Raw genomic sequence first — 18,002 nt, forward strand, 5'->3', positions numbered from 1 at the left:
CACAAATAAACATGTCAAGTTGTTAAAGATTTTGACCCGAATTATTAAATATGTCAATTTTATGTTAGTATTGCTCAATCCGTTAACCTGAAACTGTCTTGAATTGTCACATTGAATCCAATGTAAGAATTGTCACATTTAATCCAATGTAAGAGACCAAAATATTACAAATTTACCGAACATACTTTAAAGTATCACGTTAATTCTGCTTAATTAATTAAAAAATAAGAAGAAAAAATATAAAAGATTGGCATGAGTGAAGTAAGTGATTTCAATCTCAAGAAGGGCCTTTGCCTTACCTTTAATCAAGTAAGCATAATTTAAAAAAGATTAATAGTTTATTAAAATTATTTTTTATAATAAATAAAGACATTGTTAATATACTTAATACATATGGTTTCTATTCCTATTTTTAATAGTAAATAATAAAAGTATTTCTAATACATTTCAATTCCATTTAATATTTGTCTTGTCTAACATCATGAACATATATTATCTTAGCAACTATTTTTTATTTTTCAAATTCAATATTTTTTTTGCTAATGGCAGTGGTAAAAAAATTGTGGGAGGGAAGAAGTAAGAACTTGTACTCTATCTCTCTCTCTATATATATATATAAGCGGTGGCTTCTCAGTTAAGATCGAGAGGAAAAGAGAAGCAGATGACTGTGGTGGCTTATCGGCGGTGCTTATCGGCCGGAACAATGTATATTTTGTCCGGTCACCGTCGATTAAGTTTGATTCCGGCGAGAGACTATTCTCAGTCTGCGATTCGACGTTATAGCATTACATCAACATCATCATTGAGGTCGTCGTCGTCTTCGTCTAGCTCATTGCTATCGAGGTTACTTCGAGAGCCGGATTCACAGGTGAAATCCGTTCTCGATCTCGAGGTTAGCAATAACGCCTCTCTCAAAACCCTAGGTTTTTCACTGGACTGCCTACTCGACTCCTTGAATAATTTCTCCCGCCGCAAAGCTCAACTGGTAATTCCTATTCATTCTTTATATGAAAGATTGATCTGCTCATTACTAGATCGGAGAAGCTTTCATTTCCTTACATCAAAATTTCAATAACTGTTCTGTTTTACATATGCCTCTTTCACATTACAGGTTCTGGAATGGAGATTAGAGAAAATGTTAAATTCCAACGAGAAAGATTACGAACGTTACTCAGAACTGTTACACATGTGTGGAAGAATAAAAAACGTTCCATTTGCTCTACAAGCATTTTCTTCAATGGAAATCCAAGGAATCAAACCAACTTCCGCCAGTTTCAATGCACTCATATCCGCTTGTTTAGCCTCTGGCAATTCACTAACTGCACAAAGCTTGTTCGAGATAATGGAGAGTTCAGATTACTACAAACCTAATTCAGAAACTTTCAACATCTTCGTAGCTGTGTATGCACACTCTGAAAATGAACAACTCATGCTAACATGGCAATCGGCAAGAATAGCTGCAGGATTATCTAACAACACCGAAACATACGAATCTCTCATTTCTGGCTATGTCAAGTCCAAGAATCTAACTGCTGCAGACAGATCCTACGAGGAAATGTTCCTATCGAATGTTGCACCTAACATATCGATATTGGAAAACATGTTTTCGGTTTTCTACTGTCAGAGGAATTTGGTGAAGGCTAAAGAGCATTTGAAATATGTTATGAGTAATGGATGGAAGTTGACACCATTTATGGCTGAGAAACTTGTGAGTCTATATGAAGAAGTTGGAAGAGTGGAGGATATAGAAGAACTGTTAACTACTACTTTGGCGAAATCCTGTGAAGATAGAAATGTTTTAATGACAGTTCAGTTTGGTGTTATAAGGATGTATGCGAAGATGGATAGATTGGATGACCTAGAATGTTCGGTTAACAAGATGTTGAGCCAAGGAATATCGTTCGCGTCTGATGAAGATGTTAACAAAGTTATTAAAGCGTATTTCAGAAGGGCTGCTTTTGATAGACTTGATTTGTTTTTGGATTGTATTAAGCCTTCTTATAAGCTTACTAGATCAACATATGAAGTTTTGAATGCTGGCTACAAAAGAGTGGGTTTAGTTTGTAAGATCGATTGATCGTTTATGCATGATTTGAAACCAACCAACAACAATTTAGTCACAAAATTCAAATTTGAGTGATCTCATTTCAAACAGAAAAAGAGAAAATCTTCCTCAATTGTTTTTCTTCCCTTAACATACATGTCAATAAAACCCGACTACAATAAACTGAACCACTTCTTCCATTTAGCATCCTTTTGTTGCTCGACCCACGAGAGAAAACAGCTATCCAACAAGCAGAAGAAGTTTACATAAAGAAGTTGATATCTCACAGGAACATATCTGAAGTTAGCCACCTGAAGAATAGGCCAGATTCCGCCCTCGATAGCGAGTGCAGGTAGAAAATCTCTCTTGACATCCTCTTTTACTTGACGAAAATCCTTCCCAGATGAAAAACCCATGTAGGTGAAGAAGACAAACAAATCCAATGGCCCAAATATAATACCATCAAGCAAAACTTTATAAGCAACGAATTTAAGAGACTTTGGTTGAAGTTGAACCCTCTTCCTCATAAACATGTCCAGACCTTCATACCTGCAATAAAGAAGATGATAAATGGGCAATTCATTGAACTAAAGAATGGAACTTTTCGATACTAACCAGAAATGACCCACTGGTCCAACAAATCCAAAACCAAACAAGCTTGTGCTAGCTACTCTTCTCCAATTGATCTTGAAATCACCATCTTTTTCCTGTAATCGATCAATAACAGTTCATAATACATGTTTCCCACTTGATCTAATCTGGGTTATCTTTAGTCAATCAAAGGTTACAGTTCATTCTTCATCAAGTCAACGAGTTCAAACATTGATGATCGGGGAAGACTTACAGTGGATTCCTTCTTCTGTCGTAAGGATGCAGAATGAGTAATGGCTTGAGCAGCGATATCGCCGAATCCCCAAATCACGCCGGAGCTAACCATCTGAGTCTTAACTGGATGAACTTGTAAACAGTTCTGGTAACATTTCAACAATCTCATCATCATTCAATCGGCCTCTTTACAAAAGAAATGACGCTTCGTTGTTGTTGTTGTTCGCGACGGAGAGTGACTTATGGTCGTTCTTCCATGAAGTGAATATGGAGGAATTTGTTGAATATGTTCATCCGATTAGGAAATGGAGTAACTTTCTTCGATACGGCTCGACATCATAAGGAACAGGAGATGAGACACGTTTAGGTCGGAATGGGCGGATGATGATGAAGAAGACGATGATGGACTCAAAAGATTTAGCACTACAATACTAGTCACGGCCCACCGGACATTCTAATTATTAATATATATATTTTGTAAGGAATAATAATTTAGATTTTTCCCAAATAAATAGTGTAATAATACTAACCAATAAATGTAAATTATCAAAATAAAAATAATTAATATATTTAACTATATTTTAAAATAAAATACTTGTCTTTTTATATTATTGTCTTAAAATTATTGTTTTTTTTATAAATATATATAAAATTAATTTATACACGATTAATTTTAGTAAAGGTTTAATAAATTTTAGATAAATCATTCTTTTATTAAATAATCTTGTAAAACATGAGAAATTTCATTATAAAATTACGAGAAAAAAAGTATAATTATTTTATTTTTATTTTTATTTATTTTTTTTTTTTTGTTAGAGTTCGTTTTTTAATGACACTTCAAAAAAAAGATTTTTGTGCTCTTACTCCGCAACATCTTGATTATAGTTAGATAATTGAATTTTACATTCATCCAATTATTTTTTCTAAATTTTAAATATATTTCAAGTATAATTTTTTAATTTTAATTTTAAAATAATAAAATAACGTTTCATACTTAATGTCGAAATTGATAGAAAAGAATCTAAAAAAATATTAGTTAAAGAAGTTATATTTAAAAATAAATTTAAATAAGTCTTTAATAAAATATATATTTTTAATTATTTTAAAGATATTTTATATATTTTTTAATTTTTTTAACAATAATTTAGAGTCTTTAAATATAAAAAAAATATAAGAAAAATAAAAGAAAACATGTCCCAGGATGGGCTGGACCGGACTCGAAATGGATCGTCCCTTCTTGAACGCGGTTCGGGAGTGGCTTGGGCGCGATTTAGACTTGGTTTGGCCGAGATTAAGGTGGTTTAGGCCTTGGTCAATGCAGAGCGTGCATATGAACCAAACATAACACGAAGATGACTCAAGCGTAGGGGGTCGAGTTTGGATCGAATTGGGCTTCGTCTTCAACCTTGCCAAAAACAAAACTGTATATTTTGGTTTTTGGCTAGAGGCTCCAACCGCAAAACCAACTACATGTAGAACTTCATCTCACTATTCAGATAATGTCTATAATGTTCAATAGTCCCATTCAATTGTCCGAGGCCTCACTAAAAATGAAAGCTTCATTTTGAAAATTTGATTTTGTGATTTCTGAGTTTTAATTTAAATTATGAGCTTCTAGAAGTTTCATCATACTCATTAGAATTAAAAGATTAATTTTTATTACGTTCACTTTTAGATCAATTTTAAAATCAAAATTCAAAACTTTTTAGAAAAATTTTGAATTTGGGCAAACATGCCTCAAATGGCTCGAGATTGATTTTAAAAACACATAACATTATTTACAAATAATTGTGGTGATTATTGAACTGTCTTTTTTCCGATAGAGCTTAAGAACGACAACTCGATTTTATAAAATTTTAAAGTCGATTGATTCAAATTCATTTCGATTAAAAGTTTGAAAATGATCTCATGAACAAATTCAAACCAATAAATTGAATAATAATGCAGTATAAGAATACAAACTAAAATAAATAATTTTCAATTTTAGTTCATAATATAAATTACAATATGAATGATAACTTACCGTGAGTTGAAGAACATAGACACTTGTTGAAATTTTAGGATGAACAAGAATCGAACTTAAAAGCTCTCTATACAAAATTTTCTAAAACCTTAAAAAAACATAATGGCGAATATTGATGGATGATGATTTATGGCGTGAGACTAGACTTCTTGACTTTGTCTTCACAGTGGATTCTATTTATAGGAGGCCCGAGTCATCAAGTGACTTGAGTCGGTTGAATTTCTAATAAATTATTATTGTTCCTTCAACTTGTTCAACCGAATTCTATCTTCTTGACGAGTAAGACGAACTAAGAATATAGTGACCCCCTTTTGAATCTTCTCTTTTGGTCGAAAAATTATCCAGATGAGTATTCACCAATTTTCAAACATGACGATGTTCTTATTATCTAGACGCGAGGAAGAAGACAAAGGCATGTCTCAAACATGCATTGGGTGTGATCGGTAACGTCTATTTTGGGTGATTCGTGCTTTAAACATTAGTTTTTTTTTTTGTTGGTTATGCGTAAAGTCGACCCAGAGTTTTGGGTTGCCCTGACCCCAAATAAAAAAATATTTTTTGGTGGGATTTGAACCTTTATCCAAATAAAAATTCATTTTCATTTTGAACCACCATGATAAATCTATTTATATTAAAAAAAATTAATAAATTTAACTAAGTTTATTGTTTTTTATTAAATGAGTTGGGCTTACCCTAAGACCTGGATTTTTTTTTTTCTATTTTATTTATTTTATAATATTTTTAAATAAGTATTTTATTTAAACCCTAAATTTTAATTATTTTTATTTGAAATTATGAATACAATATTTATCTAAAATAATTATTTATTTTATTTTTAATTTTCATTTTAATTATTAATATTTTTTAAATAATTATTAATTTTAATATTTATTCTAATTATCTTGAATGAGTGTAATATTTATTCAAGATAATTATTTTATTTTCCTTCTATTCCCGAATAAATCTTCTAGTTTAAAATAAAATAAAATTTAATGACATATAAATTATTGTCAAATTGATGACCTCGTAAACATAGCATTTTTAATATTCCAATTTCTTTGCTAGAAAGTATGTAAGAAAAAGAAAATGAAAATGAAAAAGAAACTTCTAATCGTTTGAATTTTTTTTTTCTGGATTGGCAATAGGGTTTGCTTACGTTTCCTCTTCTCCCACTCAGCATTTGATTTTCAAAATAAAACAAGACCGTTTTACTCATCTATCTACTCTCTCTCTACACACTGATTCAAGCTCCCACCGCCGGACCGATCTACATTTCCGTTTTTTGATGTTTTCCAACGGACCAATCACTTAGGAATCACCGACCAGCTATTATCGTCTCAGATCGCATGTATCGAGGGTAAGTTTGGTTCATTTATCAACATCTTAACACTTTACCAGATATCATTTCTAGTTGATTTCTTTGATATATTCAAATCTGATTCTTTATTGAGCAGCTTCGTTTCATCTGGGCAATTGATTATATTTGATTTTTTTGGGGTAAGTGATTCTAATCCTGAACTAAAGCCCTAGCTCATTTCTGCAGTTTGATGGATTCAATTTGTAGCTTTGCCGCAACTTCGTAGCTTAATTGTGTGTCGTTAACTGTGTTTGTTGATTCAATTTGTCAATTTTGGTTTTAGCTGAGAATCTTATTCATTTTGTAAAGAACTTTGGGTATTAAGCATTTACAGCTGATGGATCTACTTGAGGTAGTTAAGCGGATATAAATCAATACACTGTAAGTCTGTAAACATGATAATTGATTCTTAATACTTACTATACCTTTAAGAGGTCTAGATCTGATGCAATACATTTTTCTGAACTTGATGCTTTTTCTCAGATTTCTTATATAGGTTTTCCCTAATTTATGTTAATAACTGTGATGTTTGAATTAAACTTTCTGGGATCTCAAGAATTTGGCATATCTCAAGCAGCTTGCTTGTGGTGCTGCTTCAGGGAGGTATTGCTTGTGTTTCACAGTTTTACGGCACAAACCTTTCTCCACCATAAACTTTCATAACTTTTATATGAAATCAGTAATTTCTAACCATTTTCTTTAAATTTGGAACTTTAAATTTATTACGTTGTTTTTTCATTGATTTTTTGTGTGTTGGAAACCATAGTGTTTTTCCATAGAAAATAATTGGTATTGTTCCCTTCTGAATTTGCGTGGACTGTAATTTGTGCCACATTCTGATTTTTTTTCCTGTTATATGAAAAGATACTGATATGAACTCGAAAGCGCACGCGGAAAAACCTTGATGTCAAGAGAGTTCAGGTTATGCAGGTTTGTCTCTCCATCCAACAACTATGGGAAGTGACAAGTCAAATGTTACTCCATCTGAAGGCGTCAACAGTGGCCCTTCAAGAGTGCGGCCACTGCATGGGTATAGTGCACAATGAATAAAATGATTTTGTTTCTGTTCTTTTGGATTGTCATTGCATGTTTTACCACAACACTGGCACTTATTCCTTGAATGCTTGAACTAACTACTCAATTTGACTTAATCTCCTCGGAGTGTGATTTTCTTGAGTCCCAAGATAATGCAAATAGAATGTCTTCTTATTGAATTAAGTCAAGGTTTTGGTTTTGAGTGCCAAGATAATCCTGTACTATGCTCAGTAATTAAGTCAAGTTTAATTAAAATGTCTTCTTATTAAATTATGTAATCATCTACTATTAAGTGCATTCCATGGGTCTTACTTTCTATAACTTTATACAAGAAACTTGTGTTTTCTAAAAGATGTCATACATTAGCTTTCTTCCTTGGTATATTTGTCTTCTGTGAGAAAATGGGTAGAGGAACAAAAATTTATTCTTTTGAGCTGGTTCTTTAAGATCCTCATCTAACTGTACAAGAACATCTAATTGATTCTTCATTCCATGATTATTGTTAAATTAGTGTATTTTTTTTTCTTAGGAGGACTAGTGGTCCTGCAAGGCGTTCGACTAAGGGACAATGGACATCAGAGGAGGTAAATCATGATGGCTTATAAAATTTAGATAAGGAATTTACGGGTTGAATACTTTTCTCTTGCTCAATGATGTTTCTTTCATCAGCTGCCTATTCTGTACTTGGTAGATATTATGCATACGTAGTTTATCTTTCCTTTCCATTAATTAGACATTCCTTTTGGACATAATGTTCTTGGCCTGAAAGTCCTTATGAGTCCAAAACATGATGTTGACTACAGACTTAACCGGAACCAGTTGGAGTACATAGGTCTCGTGGTTAGTTACACAGCAAGAAAGAACAATTGGAAAATTTATCTTCTATCCAAATCCTATGGTATCCTTGAAAAGGTCCTAAATATATTAAAGAAAAACTGTAGTTCCATAGGATCCTGACCTCACCTATTTCAGGTTTCACAGTGTATCTTGCATCATTAAGAATTCATGATAATATGCTTTGGCTTGCTAGCATTTGGTATAGTGTTGATGATGAAGACTTATATGGCAGTGGGTAATGACTTGTCTCTGAGCAATAGAGTATATACACTCTCAGTGTAATTTAATACTTCTTGATTCTCTCTATTTGTCCTTCGGTATATTTATTTATCATGGATACTGTAAATTCATATGTCCAGTTCATTCTATTGTAGTTGATGTGTCTATCAGTTATAGAAGGTTAATTAGCAGGATACTCAGTTGTACTTGTGTATCTTCTTGAAAAACTTTGAAGCTTATTTCATCTGCTAATATGTTTAAAGCTTTTGTTTATTTGTTTATTGAAATGGCATGGTAAATTTCACACAACGGATGTTTACTTACCTTGTATTGTAATTTGTTTTTTTATTGAAATTCCTAACAAGATGAATATATATTTTCATTCAGGATGAAGTTCTCAAGAATGCTGTTCAGCGATTTAAGGGGAAAAATTGGAAAAAGATAGGTAAATTTTTCTGATCAAGATATCTAAGAGGAAAAGGATAAGGAAACCTTAGAGGAGGCAACATGTTCCTCCATGTTTAATTTGTGCAAGATTTGCATCTAGTTCTTTATTATTATCGATATGAGGTAGGCATGTTATGTTGCAGTTTCTTGAGTAAATGTGGCTTGCTATAAAATGAAGGGCTTGTAGTTTAAATTCTGGTGGCATGTATATTAGGACTTGTAGAAACACTTATTTATTTAATTATTTATTCTTTCTATAGCTGAGTGTTTCAAGGATCGGACCGATGTTCAATGTCTGCATAGATGGCAAAAAGTCCTGAACCCAGAGCTAGTTAAAGGTCCTTGGTCCAAAGAGGTTTGTTGTTATATTCCCTTTATCCCACTTTACGTCCATAGTTAGCAAAAAAATTCCTATATTTTTTTTGAATGCATGAAACTAGCATTACCCCCACAGCCATGACCTCCACTTCAAGGCGTTCACAAATTTTTTCAAGAACATTTAAGTTAATCATACCCTTAGCTCAAGTGGATAGAGTTAGGACTGTATCAAGGTAAAAAACACCTTGATTTGTGTGGGAGACCATGGCGGTGGGATACTTGGCCAAGGACAGGGAATAAAGAATAAACCTTGGTCTGAAAAAAAAAACAAAAAAACATATAAGCAACTCATGCTTATAAACTTATAAAATTCCTAAACTTCAAATGAAATGACAACTAAGAAAATATTTGCCCGACCTTGGCAAGGGAACGGCTGAAGATAGTTGGTGCTTGTATTCACCCAAAAATGGTACAAAATGAGTAGGTTTGGTGTACTATTTAAATTAAAATTTGGGTACATTATTATTCTGCCAACAAATTCATAGGAAGATGAGATTATTGTCGCGATGGTGGACCTTCACGGACCAAAAAAATGGTCCACAATTGCACAAAGTTTACCTGGGCGTATTGGGAAGCAATGCCGAGAAAGGTACGATTAGGGAAAAGTTCAATATGTGTTGCCTTGAAGATTTCTTCTACACTTTGTCTTCGACATCGTCCTTTGCTTATAATGATTTGTCCTTGTATTTTTTTTCTTTCTTTCTTCACCCTCTCTTGTTTTCTGCAAATTGTTTAGGAACGTTTCTTGCGTTCCACTCTCGATTTCAATAAAAAGTTGACCTTTTTTCAAAAAATATTGTCCTTGGATTTGTATTAGAAGTCAACTTGCATAATATATCCACATGGGTGGTATTTGGTGAACATATATTACCTTCTAGCTATTGTTGATATACGAAGTATACATACAAATGATGCTAATAAGTAAGAATATTGATGTCAGTGAAATTAACTTGGAGGCCAAAGTTAGTTTGCAACTAAGACTGAGAATGGGGAGGAATTGGGTTGCTTTGAGCATTAGTTTGACAGTCAACTCATAAGTAGTCAATCATATTTTGGCATTATTTAAACTCTTTGCCAAATATGCATCATTTTGTTTCCTGTTGTCTAAGTAAACCATCCGGTTAAATGTTAATGGAATAGGACTACTTTTGACTAACAGAGCAGTGTTGAACAGTTTTCTTTTTAATACATTTCACTGTTATGTGTATTTTCCATATATTCACAACAAATAACTTCTGTATAGGGCATAATCAACTCAATCCAAGTATTAACAAGGAGACATGGACTCAAACAGAAGAATTATATGCCTTCTAGCTATTGTTGATATATGAAGTATACATACAAATGATACTAAGAAGTTAGAATATTTGCCGCCAGTGAAAATTAACTTGGTGGCCAAAGTTAGTTTGCAACTAAGATTGAGAATGAGGAGGAATTGGGTTGCTTTGAGTAGCAGTTTTACAGTCAACTCATAAGTAGTCAGTCATATTTTGGTATTATTTAAACTTTTTGCCTATTGTGCATCATTTTTTGTCCTTTTGTCTAAGTAAACCTTCTGGTTTAGTGTTTATGGAATAGGACTATTTTTTACTAGCAGAGCAGTGATGAACAGTTTTCTTCTTAGTACATATCTCTGTTATGTGAAATTCTCCCTGTTTTTATACATGTGTTCCATATATATTCACAACAAATAACTTCTGTATAGGTGGCATAATCATCTCAATCCAAGTATTAACAAGGAGGCATGGACTCAAGAAGAAGAATTGAGCCTAATTCAAGCACACCAAATTTATGGGAATAAGTGGGCTGAGCTGACAAAGCATTTACCAGGAAGGTATGCTTACAATTTTACAAATAAGTTTATGTAACATTTTCTGATGTTTCAACAATGTAGAGCTATGCATACTTGCAGTACCTCTTTCTCTTTGTTCTAGCTTGCTTTAACATTTTCTTATGTTTCAAAAAAATATTTCTATTCTAAATGGTCATCTTTCTTTATTGTTTCATGTTGAAATTTCTTCTTCTTCACTATTATCATGGTTTCTACTACTTGGCTTGTATTTGTAGGACGGACAACGCAATTAAAAATCATTGGAATAGTTCTGTTAAAAAGAAGCTGGACACATATATGGCCTCAGGCTTACTTGCACAATTTCAAGGCTTGCCTCATGTCACTAACCCCAACCGCCCAATACCTTCATCTTCTTCAACTATGCAACAAAGCAGTGGAGATGATACTGTTCATAGAGATGTAATAGAAGGAGATGAAATCTCAGAATGTAGTCAAGGATCTACTATTGTTGGTTCTTCTCATCCTGAAAGTGCTATGTCCAATGCGCTGTTGCTTAAAAGGGATGAATACCAATTGAAAGAAGAGATGGTCCATTCCAATGACCCAAACCAAAGCACAGCATCATTTTCTGAGCAATACCAACCATCACTTCATGAAGTTGCTCTTATCATGGAAGCAGTAGATTGGGAAACTTGCGAAAATAAAGACTGGCAGATTGATTTAGATGAGTTGCCAAATATATCTTCATTGAACTTAGGGCAAGCTTCATCATCTGCATTATTGATGCATCCAACAGCTGAAAATAGGACCAATGACTTGCCTTTTCCATTAGAAACTTGTGTTGGTACAGATACAATGCCTTCTGTGGGACATGAAAATTCTGAGCACTTGTTGAGATGTGAAGATGGCGGCTGCCTCTCGGTATCTTTCCCTGAGACGAAGATGCAAACAAACATTTCCTCCATAGATACCCATCCTAATGCATCTTCAGATGTAATGCTATATCAGCAACTTAACTGTCAGAACCCTCAAATTGTAGGATCTATGCCTTCTGCATCTTCTTGTCCATCTAGCTCTGAATCTTTCGGTGTGCCTTTGTTAGTTCCTTGTTTTGATGATGCCCCTTTCTTTGATGGAGGACTTCAGCAGTTTGATGGCCTTTCACATGGAAATCATGGGGAAGAAATCATGTCATGTCCAACTGGTAGTTTAGTCTACACCAATGATTCCATCAATTCTCCTGCTAATGGTGCAGGCAATTCATCTGTTCAAGATTTTTCATATCATCAGAACGGCTCATTCAGACTAGTTCCTGACAGTGATTATACTTTAACACCCGCTGATGCATCTTCTTTGTCAGAATACCCAACCATGAAAATGGAGCAACAAGGTGCAGGAGGCAATTACATGAAGAGCCTCCAGCCAGATAAAGGAGGTTTATTTTATGAACCTCCTCGTTTTCCAAGTTTGGACATTCCTTTTGTGAGTTGCGATCTTATACAGACTGGTATTGATTCACTGCAAGAGTATAGCCCACTTGGCATCAGACAACTGATGATGTCATCCATGAACTGCCTTACACCATTTAGATTGTGGGATTCACCATCCAGAGATGATAGTCCAGATGCTGTTCTTAAAAGTGCAGCCAAAACTTTCTCTTGCACACCATCTATACTGAAAAAACGAACGCGTGATTTGATATCACCTATATCAGAAAATAGATGCGAGAAAAAACTCGAAAGTTTCCTGAATCATGAGTCACTTTCAAGCATAGCCAGAGACCTCTCTCGTTTAGATGTTATTATTGACTCATCAGGGAATTATAGGCCGTTGGTTTTGTCTCCATCAATAAACAAGAGAGGACAGTCGAAGGATACTACTGAAAACAAAGAAAATCTCCATCATGCTCCTCAAATGGGTAAAGAAGAGATTGAAGCTACTGGTGTGACTGCAGAGAAGAAGGTAAACAAAATGCATGTGATTATCCAATTTTATGTATTACATATCTTCCAGTTCTTTCCGTACTTTTTTTTTTCCTTTTCTGTGTAATATCTAGTTGTTTTTTGTATGTGGTGCTTAATCTTCAAGTATCTACTTGTATCATGTTTCGGTGTCCAATTTTTACCAATGAAATTGAATTAATGGAACTAAGGAAACTTCTTACTTTATCAGATGCAACTGCCAGCTGGTGTCCTGACTGAGCAGCATACAAACAATAAAGCTTCCAAAGAAGGTGAACCAATTACTGACGCAGAGGATACTCCACACATCATTGCTTCTTTGAACGAATTACATGATGCTCCCAAAAGCTCCCTAAGGATTACAGCAAACGAAGATAAGAACATGTAAGAGTCAGAAAATTCAATTTACTTGTCATTTAAATGCGGTGTTTCTTGATATTTACTTCAAGAAGAAAAATCCTCCCAATTAATTAAAACTGTTAGGAGTCTAATAATGGATTCCATGTTATTTAAGTTGGGCTTGTTTTATTTGTGAAGATAGTTTTACTTTTGTTGCATGACTTCATTACCTGAAAATCATTGATGAAAACAGGTAATAAAATGCCCTATCATTTTGATATAAAATGTAAATTTGAAGAGTCTTTCACATTTCAAAGTTACTACTAGTCTTCTCATCATACCTATGGCTCTCAATGCTTTGAACTGTCATATCTGATTAAACTGGATGATTTTCTTATTGCTTTGACAACAGATTTAGTGAAACACCTTTCAAATTAAGTATTGATTCTCCATCTGCTTGGAAATCTCCTTGGTTCATTAACACTTTTGTGCCAGGCCCAAGAGTTGACACAGATATTACAATTGAGGTATCGCATTTTTTTGTGCGTTTAATCAGAATATAGTTTTTCTTTTTATATATTTATATGAATCTTCTTTTGCTTTTCTTTCTCCCTGGTCATAATTATTCTACAGGATATAGGATATTTTGTGAGCCCTGGGGAGAGGAGTTATGATGCCATTGGACTAATGAAACAACTGAGTGAGCATACTGCATCCGCATTTGCTGATGCCCAAGAAGTCCTTGGAGATGAGACTCCTGAATCAATTTTGAAGGAGAGGATGTCTATTGACTCAGATCGTGAGAATAATTGCATGGTATGTATGAATCAGTAATTTTACATATGTTCAAGAATGTAGGATTGATTATAGGAAAGAAGCTTATTTTGCTTACTTAAATTGTTTTGTTTCTTCATCTTGTGTCGGGCTCAATTTCTTCCTTAACTTCCAAAAATAGCTTAAATTACACCTAGTTGTAATATATTTTTTGTTAAGTTCTTGCTATACACTACAGGAGAAAAAAAATGATTTTGTCTAGAGATGATTTATAAACTTAATGAACTAACAAAAAAACGAGCTGACTGGGGACTGGGGAGTGATATCAGCTAATTTATAAAATTGAGCAAGCAAAACGAGCTGAGGTTAAGTTCAGGAAACAAAATGAGTCTGTTGTGCAAGTTTAGTAAGCAAAACGAGCTTGTTTCCTTGATTAACATGAAGAAAAAGAAGAGTACCATGCCTTACATTTCAAAAGCAATATAATTTTTTTTTTGTATAATTGTCTTTCTCTTATAGTTTGACAAATCTATTCTTAATTTTAGTCCTATAATCAATCATCTGTCAACTGCATCCACTACAGATCAATTAGCTTATTTTGAATCATTTTAGGGTATATCTTCAAGTGTTCAATGTTTAGGCCTTAGTATATCTTAATTTTAGTTCTAGAACTGCCTATAAGGAGGAAAATTACAAATCAATCTCCTTAATAATCTACCGAATGATATTTGTTATTTTGTGGTCTTAGATAATTTCATTGTATTGTGATTGAATTTTTGTCTTACAATTAGCTCTTATTTCTAAAACATTTGCAGTTGGAAAGACGTGTACTGGATTTTAGTGAATGTGGGACGCCTGGAAAGCGAAAAGAAAGCCAACGACGTGTACTACATCCATCTTCTGCTGCTTCTACAAGCTTCTCTTGTAGTCCAACTTCTTACCTCCTCAAGTCTTACAGGTAGCTCTTTTTGGTTCTTAAAAGGAACGGTTCACTCTCCTACTGCCTGCCTGTCTGTCTGAATCCATCCCCTTGTAAAATTTCAAATACCAAAAGGGGATGATGATCTGTTTTATCCTAAATTTATCCTATAATACTTACTTGCCTACCCTACAAAGAAAAGACCTAGCTGCCGTATGAATCATGATGATTCATTATTATTGTGTGTATATTTTGCCGACATCTGATATATATTATATGTATTGTATAAGAAGAGTTGAATGTAGACTATCTTTGGTTTGGGACATGTATATTTATTTTGTTTTGTACAAGGAAACTTGAATTGTAAACCTTGTGAGAAAGATACTAAAAGATGTATGGTTTTTAGCTGAAGTTCAGGTCTGGGTTATCATTTATGGGGGCGCGTCTGGATGAAAAACGTTTTGTGCTTATTTGGAGGTGGAATTTATAAGACTGGTTACGGAATTAAACCCTCTTTAATAGTTCTCCTGATCAATATTCATTGAAATTTTGAGAGTAGTTACAAATGCTATCTCATCAATTAGGATACTTTTTGTATTGGAGTGCTGGATCTATTGGAAAACTCTGCTGCATGTCGTCGTGAAACAAATATGAAACTTCCCAAATAATGTCGATGGATTGAAAGAAGAATCGGACGAAGATACTCCTTTCTTCCATTATGGTTTTTATTTGAACACTCTTTTAAACCTATTTGAACTTTGTAATGGCTCTAATTTATCTTATTCAACAAACATTTTGAAAACATATGTTTGGATGACATACATCTATTGCATTAAAGTGGTCATCCAATTATTCTAATCAGTTGATAAAACAACTGAATTATTTTGTTACTTTTTGGAAAACAGGAAATCACAAGGAAATAATGATCAACATACAGGTAATATTTTAATTTATTTTAATCATATCATTAACTCGCTATTTCTTTTTTTTTTTTTATCATCATCATAAATGGAGTTTTGTTTGCTCGAGTGTCACCTCTAGAGTTTATTAATTTTTATTTGATTATGGTTCAAATTTCAACAAAAAAACAATCTTTTTAATTAAAAAAAATTATTTTTTAACTAAAATTATGGTCGCCCAATTTTTGGAGCCTAACTAACAATTAATGTCGTATATATGAACTTATTTGTACAAAGGATTAAAGAAATATTCTTTTGATTTTATTACCTAACTTTATCAGAGTCTCTTATGTAACACTTTATTGGATGGTTTTTAATAAATTGTTACTTTTTATGAGTAAAAAATAAAGTATTTGATTATTATATATTAATTAATAATGACACCAAAATATATAATTAATAATATTGATGGATTAATCAAATCATATTATATATCAATTCTCTTCCAATTGTGTGAGATCAATAATGGGTCTTGAATTGTAATCCAAGAAAGATTGATGAATATCTATTGGATTCGACACTTCGTAACAAATCATACCATCGGCTCCCACAGTCCACAGAATGATCGCAAGCACGACAATGGCGCTCTACAAGAGAAACACCCGAAAACAAAAAAAAAGTTTGATAATCAGTTAAATGGTTAAATCTATCATTTTATTTGCGATCAAAATATATACCTGAGCTGCTAAGACGAAGATAGTCATGTATCGACAAATTGTTAAATGAAAGAAAATGAATATCTTGAATTGCTTGTGTTGATCATCTATGTACTCCACTATTTTCTACAACAAATTGAAAATATTGATATTTAATTAGTATTAGTATAAATATTAAGAAATTTAAAGTATTATTAATATTTAATTATACCATTTCCCAATTAATCTTGAAATATATAGTGACAATGATGGCAGCTTGGATTGAGAGAAGACAAACCATCAATAAAATGTACTTCAAAACAAAAACAAAAATAAAAATTGTTAAAGAGAATTCATTTAATCAAAATATAATATAATTGGTTAAAGAAAGAGTATTTGTTGAAGGATGATACAATGGCAAGAATGTACTTGGTCAAGTAGTGAGCAACTATGTAGCCTGAGAGAGTAATCAAGCACACTGATATTCCAACTCCTAGACAAACCAGGATGAACCTTAAACAAACAAACCCAGATCAAGAAACAAACCCAGATCAAGAATTCAAGTTAAACCCATATCAAGAATTCAGTTTAAAGTTAAACCCAGATCAAGAATTCAGTTTAAAGTTAAACCCAGATCAGGAATTCAAGTTTAGAGAGTAGTTATGGGGATTTACCAGGGCTTTGGAAGAGATGAAGGCGAAGGGATATGAAGAAGAAAATTGAACCAAATCTTGAGCAGCCAAAGAGAATAGATGATCATTATAGCTCCAAACACGTTTACTAATACATTTACACTTCTCATAGTATTGTATATGTACCATTTGTTGATACAATAACCCATCTTTCTTATTGATCGTGATCAAATTAATCGCAATTCTTCTTGATGTTTAATTTCTATTCCTCTAAATATACCCACTTGAGTGAAGAAAGAAAGAAAGAAGGGTAAGTTGGCATCACATTTCTTTGAATGTTAGGTTTAAATATAATTCATTATCATCAACAACAGCCGTACCTACTTATTAGCCACGCAATATTAAATTCCAAAGAACATGTATCTATCCATTTATAAAACATGTCAACACTACTAATGACTAATCAAATTAAATAAATATATAATATTGACCACGGAATGAAAAGTCATTTTCTCATTATTTTCTATATTTTAAAAAATATTTTGATTCAATTTATTATATCTTTGTAATTTTCTTCTTCAATTATATGATTTTTTTAATTATTTGAGTTGTTGATGTGAATTGTTATGTGCTTCAACTTTTATAATCTCAATTATTTATATTCATTTTGTATATTGATGATCCTTTTTAGAGTAATTATTAGAATGGATTTTTATTTGAAAACAGCTTATCTTCCAACAATTTATATGACTATCTTGGTTTATTTATAAATTATTTAACATCTAAATTTTAATTTAATTTTTTAAAATTATTTTATAATATATAC

The 18,002-nt window shown here is 32.7% G+C and overlaps 4 protein-coding genes across 6 annotated transcripts; 2 read left to right on the forward strand and 2 right to left on the reverse strand.

Moving 5' to 3' along the window:
* Window positions 1-608: 608 nt before the first annotated feature.
* Window positions 609-2,096, forward strand: LOC124946170 (pentatricopeptide repeat-containing protein At2g30780-like). The gene is made up of 2 exons (XM_047486740.1): window positions 609-985; window positions 1,112-2,096. Exons 1-2 carry the CDS (start codon window positions 662-664, stop codon window positions 2,075-2,077), a joined length of 1,290 nt encoding a protein of 429 aa, XP_047342696.1. The 5' UTR covers window positions 609-661; the 3' UTR covers window positions 2,078-2,096.
* Window positions 2,097-2,112: 16 nt separating this feature from the next.
* On the reverse strand, window positions 2,113-3,291 carry LOC124946171 (protein Mpv17-like). The gene is made up of 3 exons (XM_047486741.1): window positions 2,889-3,291; window positions 2,660-2,751; window positions 2,113-2,593 (listed from the first exon to the last, which is right to left on the reverse strand). Exons 1-3 carry the CDS (start codon window positions 3,042-3,044, stop codon window positions 2,218-2,220), a joined length of 624 nt encoding a protein of 207 aa, XP_047342697.1. The 5' UTR covers window positions 3,045-3,291; the 3' UTR covers window positions 2,113-2,217.
* Window positions 3,292-6,059: 2,768 nt separating this feature from the next.
* On the forward strand, window positions 6,060-15,366 carry LOC124944636 (transcription factor MYB3R-1). 3 transcript variants are annotated; one of them, XM_047484939.1, is made up of 13 exons: window positions 6,060-6,249; window positions 6,347-6,389; window positions 7,114-7,279; window positions 7,814-7,868; window positions 8,728-8,785; window positions 9,048-9,142; window positions 9,651-9,754; window positions 10,871-10,999; window positions 11,233-12,919; window positions 13,130-13,302; window positions 13,670-13,784; window positions 13,891-14,073; window positions 14,847-15,366. In XM_047484939.1, the coding sequence occupies exons 3-13, from the start codon at window positions 7,203-7,205 to the stop codon at window positions 14,991-14,993; spliced, it is 2,823 nt and encodes a 940-aa protein (XP_047340895.1). In that variant the 5' UTR covers window positions 6,060-6,249; window positions 6,347-6,389; window positions 7,114-7,202; the 3' UTR covers window positions 14,994-15,366. The 3 variants fall into 3 exon arrangements, with proteins under 3 accessions (XP_047340895.1, XP_047340897.1, XP_047340896.1); XM_047484941.1 differs by having other exon boundaries at window positions 7,171-7,279; XM_047484940.1 differs by lacking the exon at window positions 6,347-6,389.
* Window positions 15,367-16,300: 934 nt separating this feature from the next.
* Window positions 16,301-17,453, reverse strand: LOC124910468 (tetraspanin-18-like). Its single transcript, XM_047451109.1, has 5 exons — window positions 17,219-17,453; window positions 16,958-17,057; window positions 16,777-16,857; window positions 16,587-16,691; window positions 16,301-16,496 (listed from the first exon to the last, which is right to left on the reverse strand). The coding sequence occupies exons 1-5, from the start codon at window positions 17,383-17,385 to the stop codon at window positions 16,344-16,346; spliced, it is 606 nt and encodes a 201-aa protein (XP_047307065.1). The 5' UTR covers window positions 17,386-17,453; the 3' UTR covers window positions 16,301-16,343.
* Between the last annotated feature and the right edge of the window lie 549 nt (window positions 17,454-18,002).

The sequence above is a fragment of the Impatiens glandulifera genome, chromosome 7, assembly GCF_907164915.1.
Source record: "Impatiens glandulifera chromosome 7, dImpGla2.1, whole genome shotgun sequence".
NCBI classification, from domain to species: domain Eukaryota; kingdom Viridiplantae; phylum Streptophyta; class Magnoliopsida; order Ericales; family Balsaminaceae; genus Impatiens; species Impatiens glandulifera.

What these genes read in the sequence shown, in the direction of transcription:
- LOC124946170 (XM_047486740.1), top strand. Translation starts at nt 662, where the DNA reads ATGACTGTGGTGGCTTATCGGCGGTGCTTATCGGCCGGAACAATGTAT. An exon ending in CCCGCCGCAAAGCTCAACTG is followed by an intron (nt 986 to 1,111) that starts GTAATTCCTATT and finishes TTCACATTACAG; the next exon opens with GTTCTGGAATGGAGATTAGA.
- LOC124946171 (XM_047486741.1), bottom strand. Translation starts at nt 3,044, where the DNA reads ATGATGATGAGATTGTTGAAATGTTACCAGAACTGTTTACAAGTTCAT. An exon ending in GACAGAAGAAGGAATCCACT is followed by an intron (nt 2,752 to 2,888) that starts GTAAGTCTTCCC and finishes GATCGATTACAG; the next exon opens with GAAAAAGATGGTGATTTCAA. An exon ending in GGACCAGTGGGTCATTTCTG is followed by an intron (nt 2,594 to 2,659) that starts GTTAGTATCGAA and finishes TCTTTATTGCAG; the next exon opens with GTATGAAGGTCTGGACATGT.
- LOC124944636 (XM_047484939.1), top strand. Translation starts at nt 7,203, where the DNA reads ATGGGAAGTGACAAGTCAAATGTTACTCCATCTGAAGGCGTCAACAGT. An exon ending in AAGGTCCTTGGTCCAAAGAG is followed by an intron (nt 9,143 to 9,650) that starts GTTTGTTGTTAT and finishes ACAAATTCATAG; the next exon opens with GAAGATGAGATTATTGTCGC. An exon ending in ACACAGATATTACAATTGAG is followed by an intron (nt 13,785 to 13,890) that starts GTATCGCATTTT and finishes ATTATTCTACAG; the next exon opens with GATATAGGATATTTTGTGAG.
- LOC124910468 (XM_047451109.1), bottom strand. Translation starts at nt 17,385, where the DNA reads ATGGGTTATTGTATCAACAAATGGTACATATACAATACTATGAGAAGT. An exon ending in TCAAGATTAATTGGGAAATG is followed by an intron (nt 16,692 to 16,776) that starts GTATAATTAAAT and finishes AATTTGTTGTAG; the next exon opens with AAAATAGTGGAGTACATAGA. An exon ending in TCTTCGTCTTAGCAGCTCAG is followed by an intron (nt 16,497 to 16,586) that starts GTATATATTTTG and finishes TTTCTCTTGTAG; the next exon opens with AGCGCCATTGTCGTGCTTGC.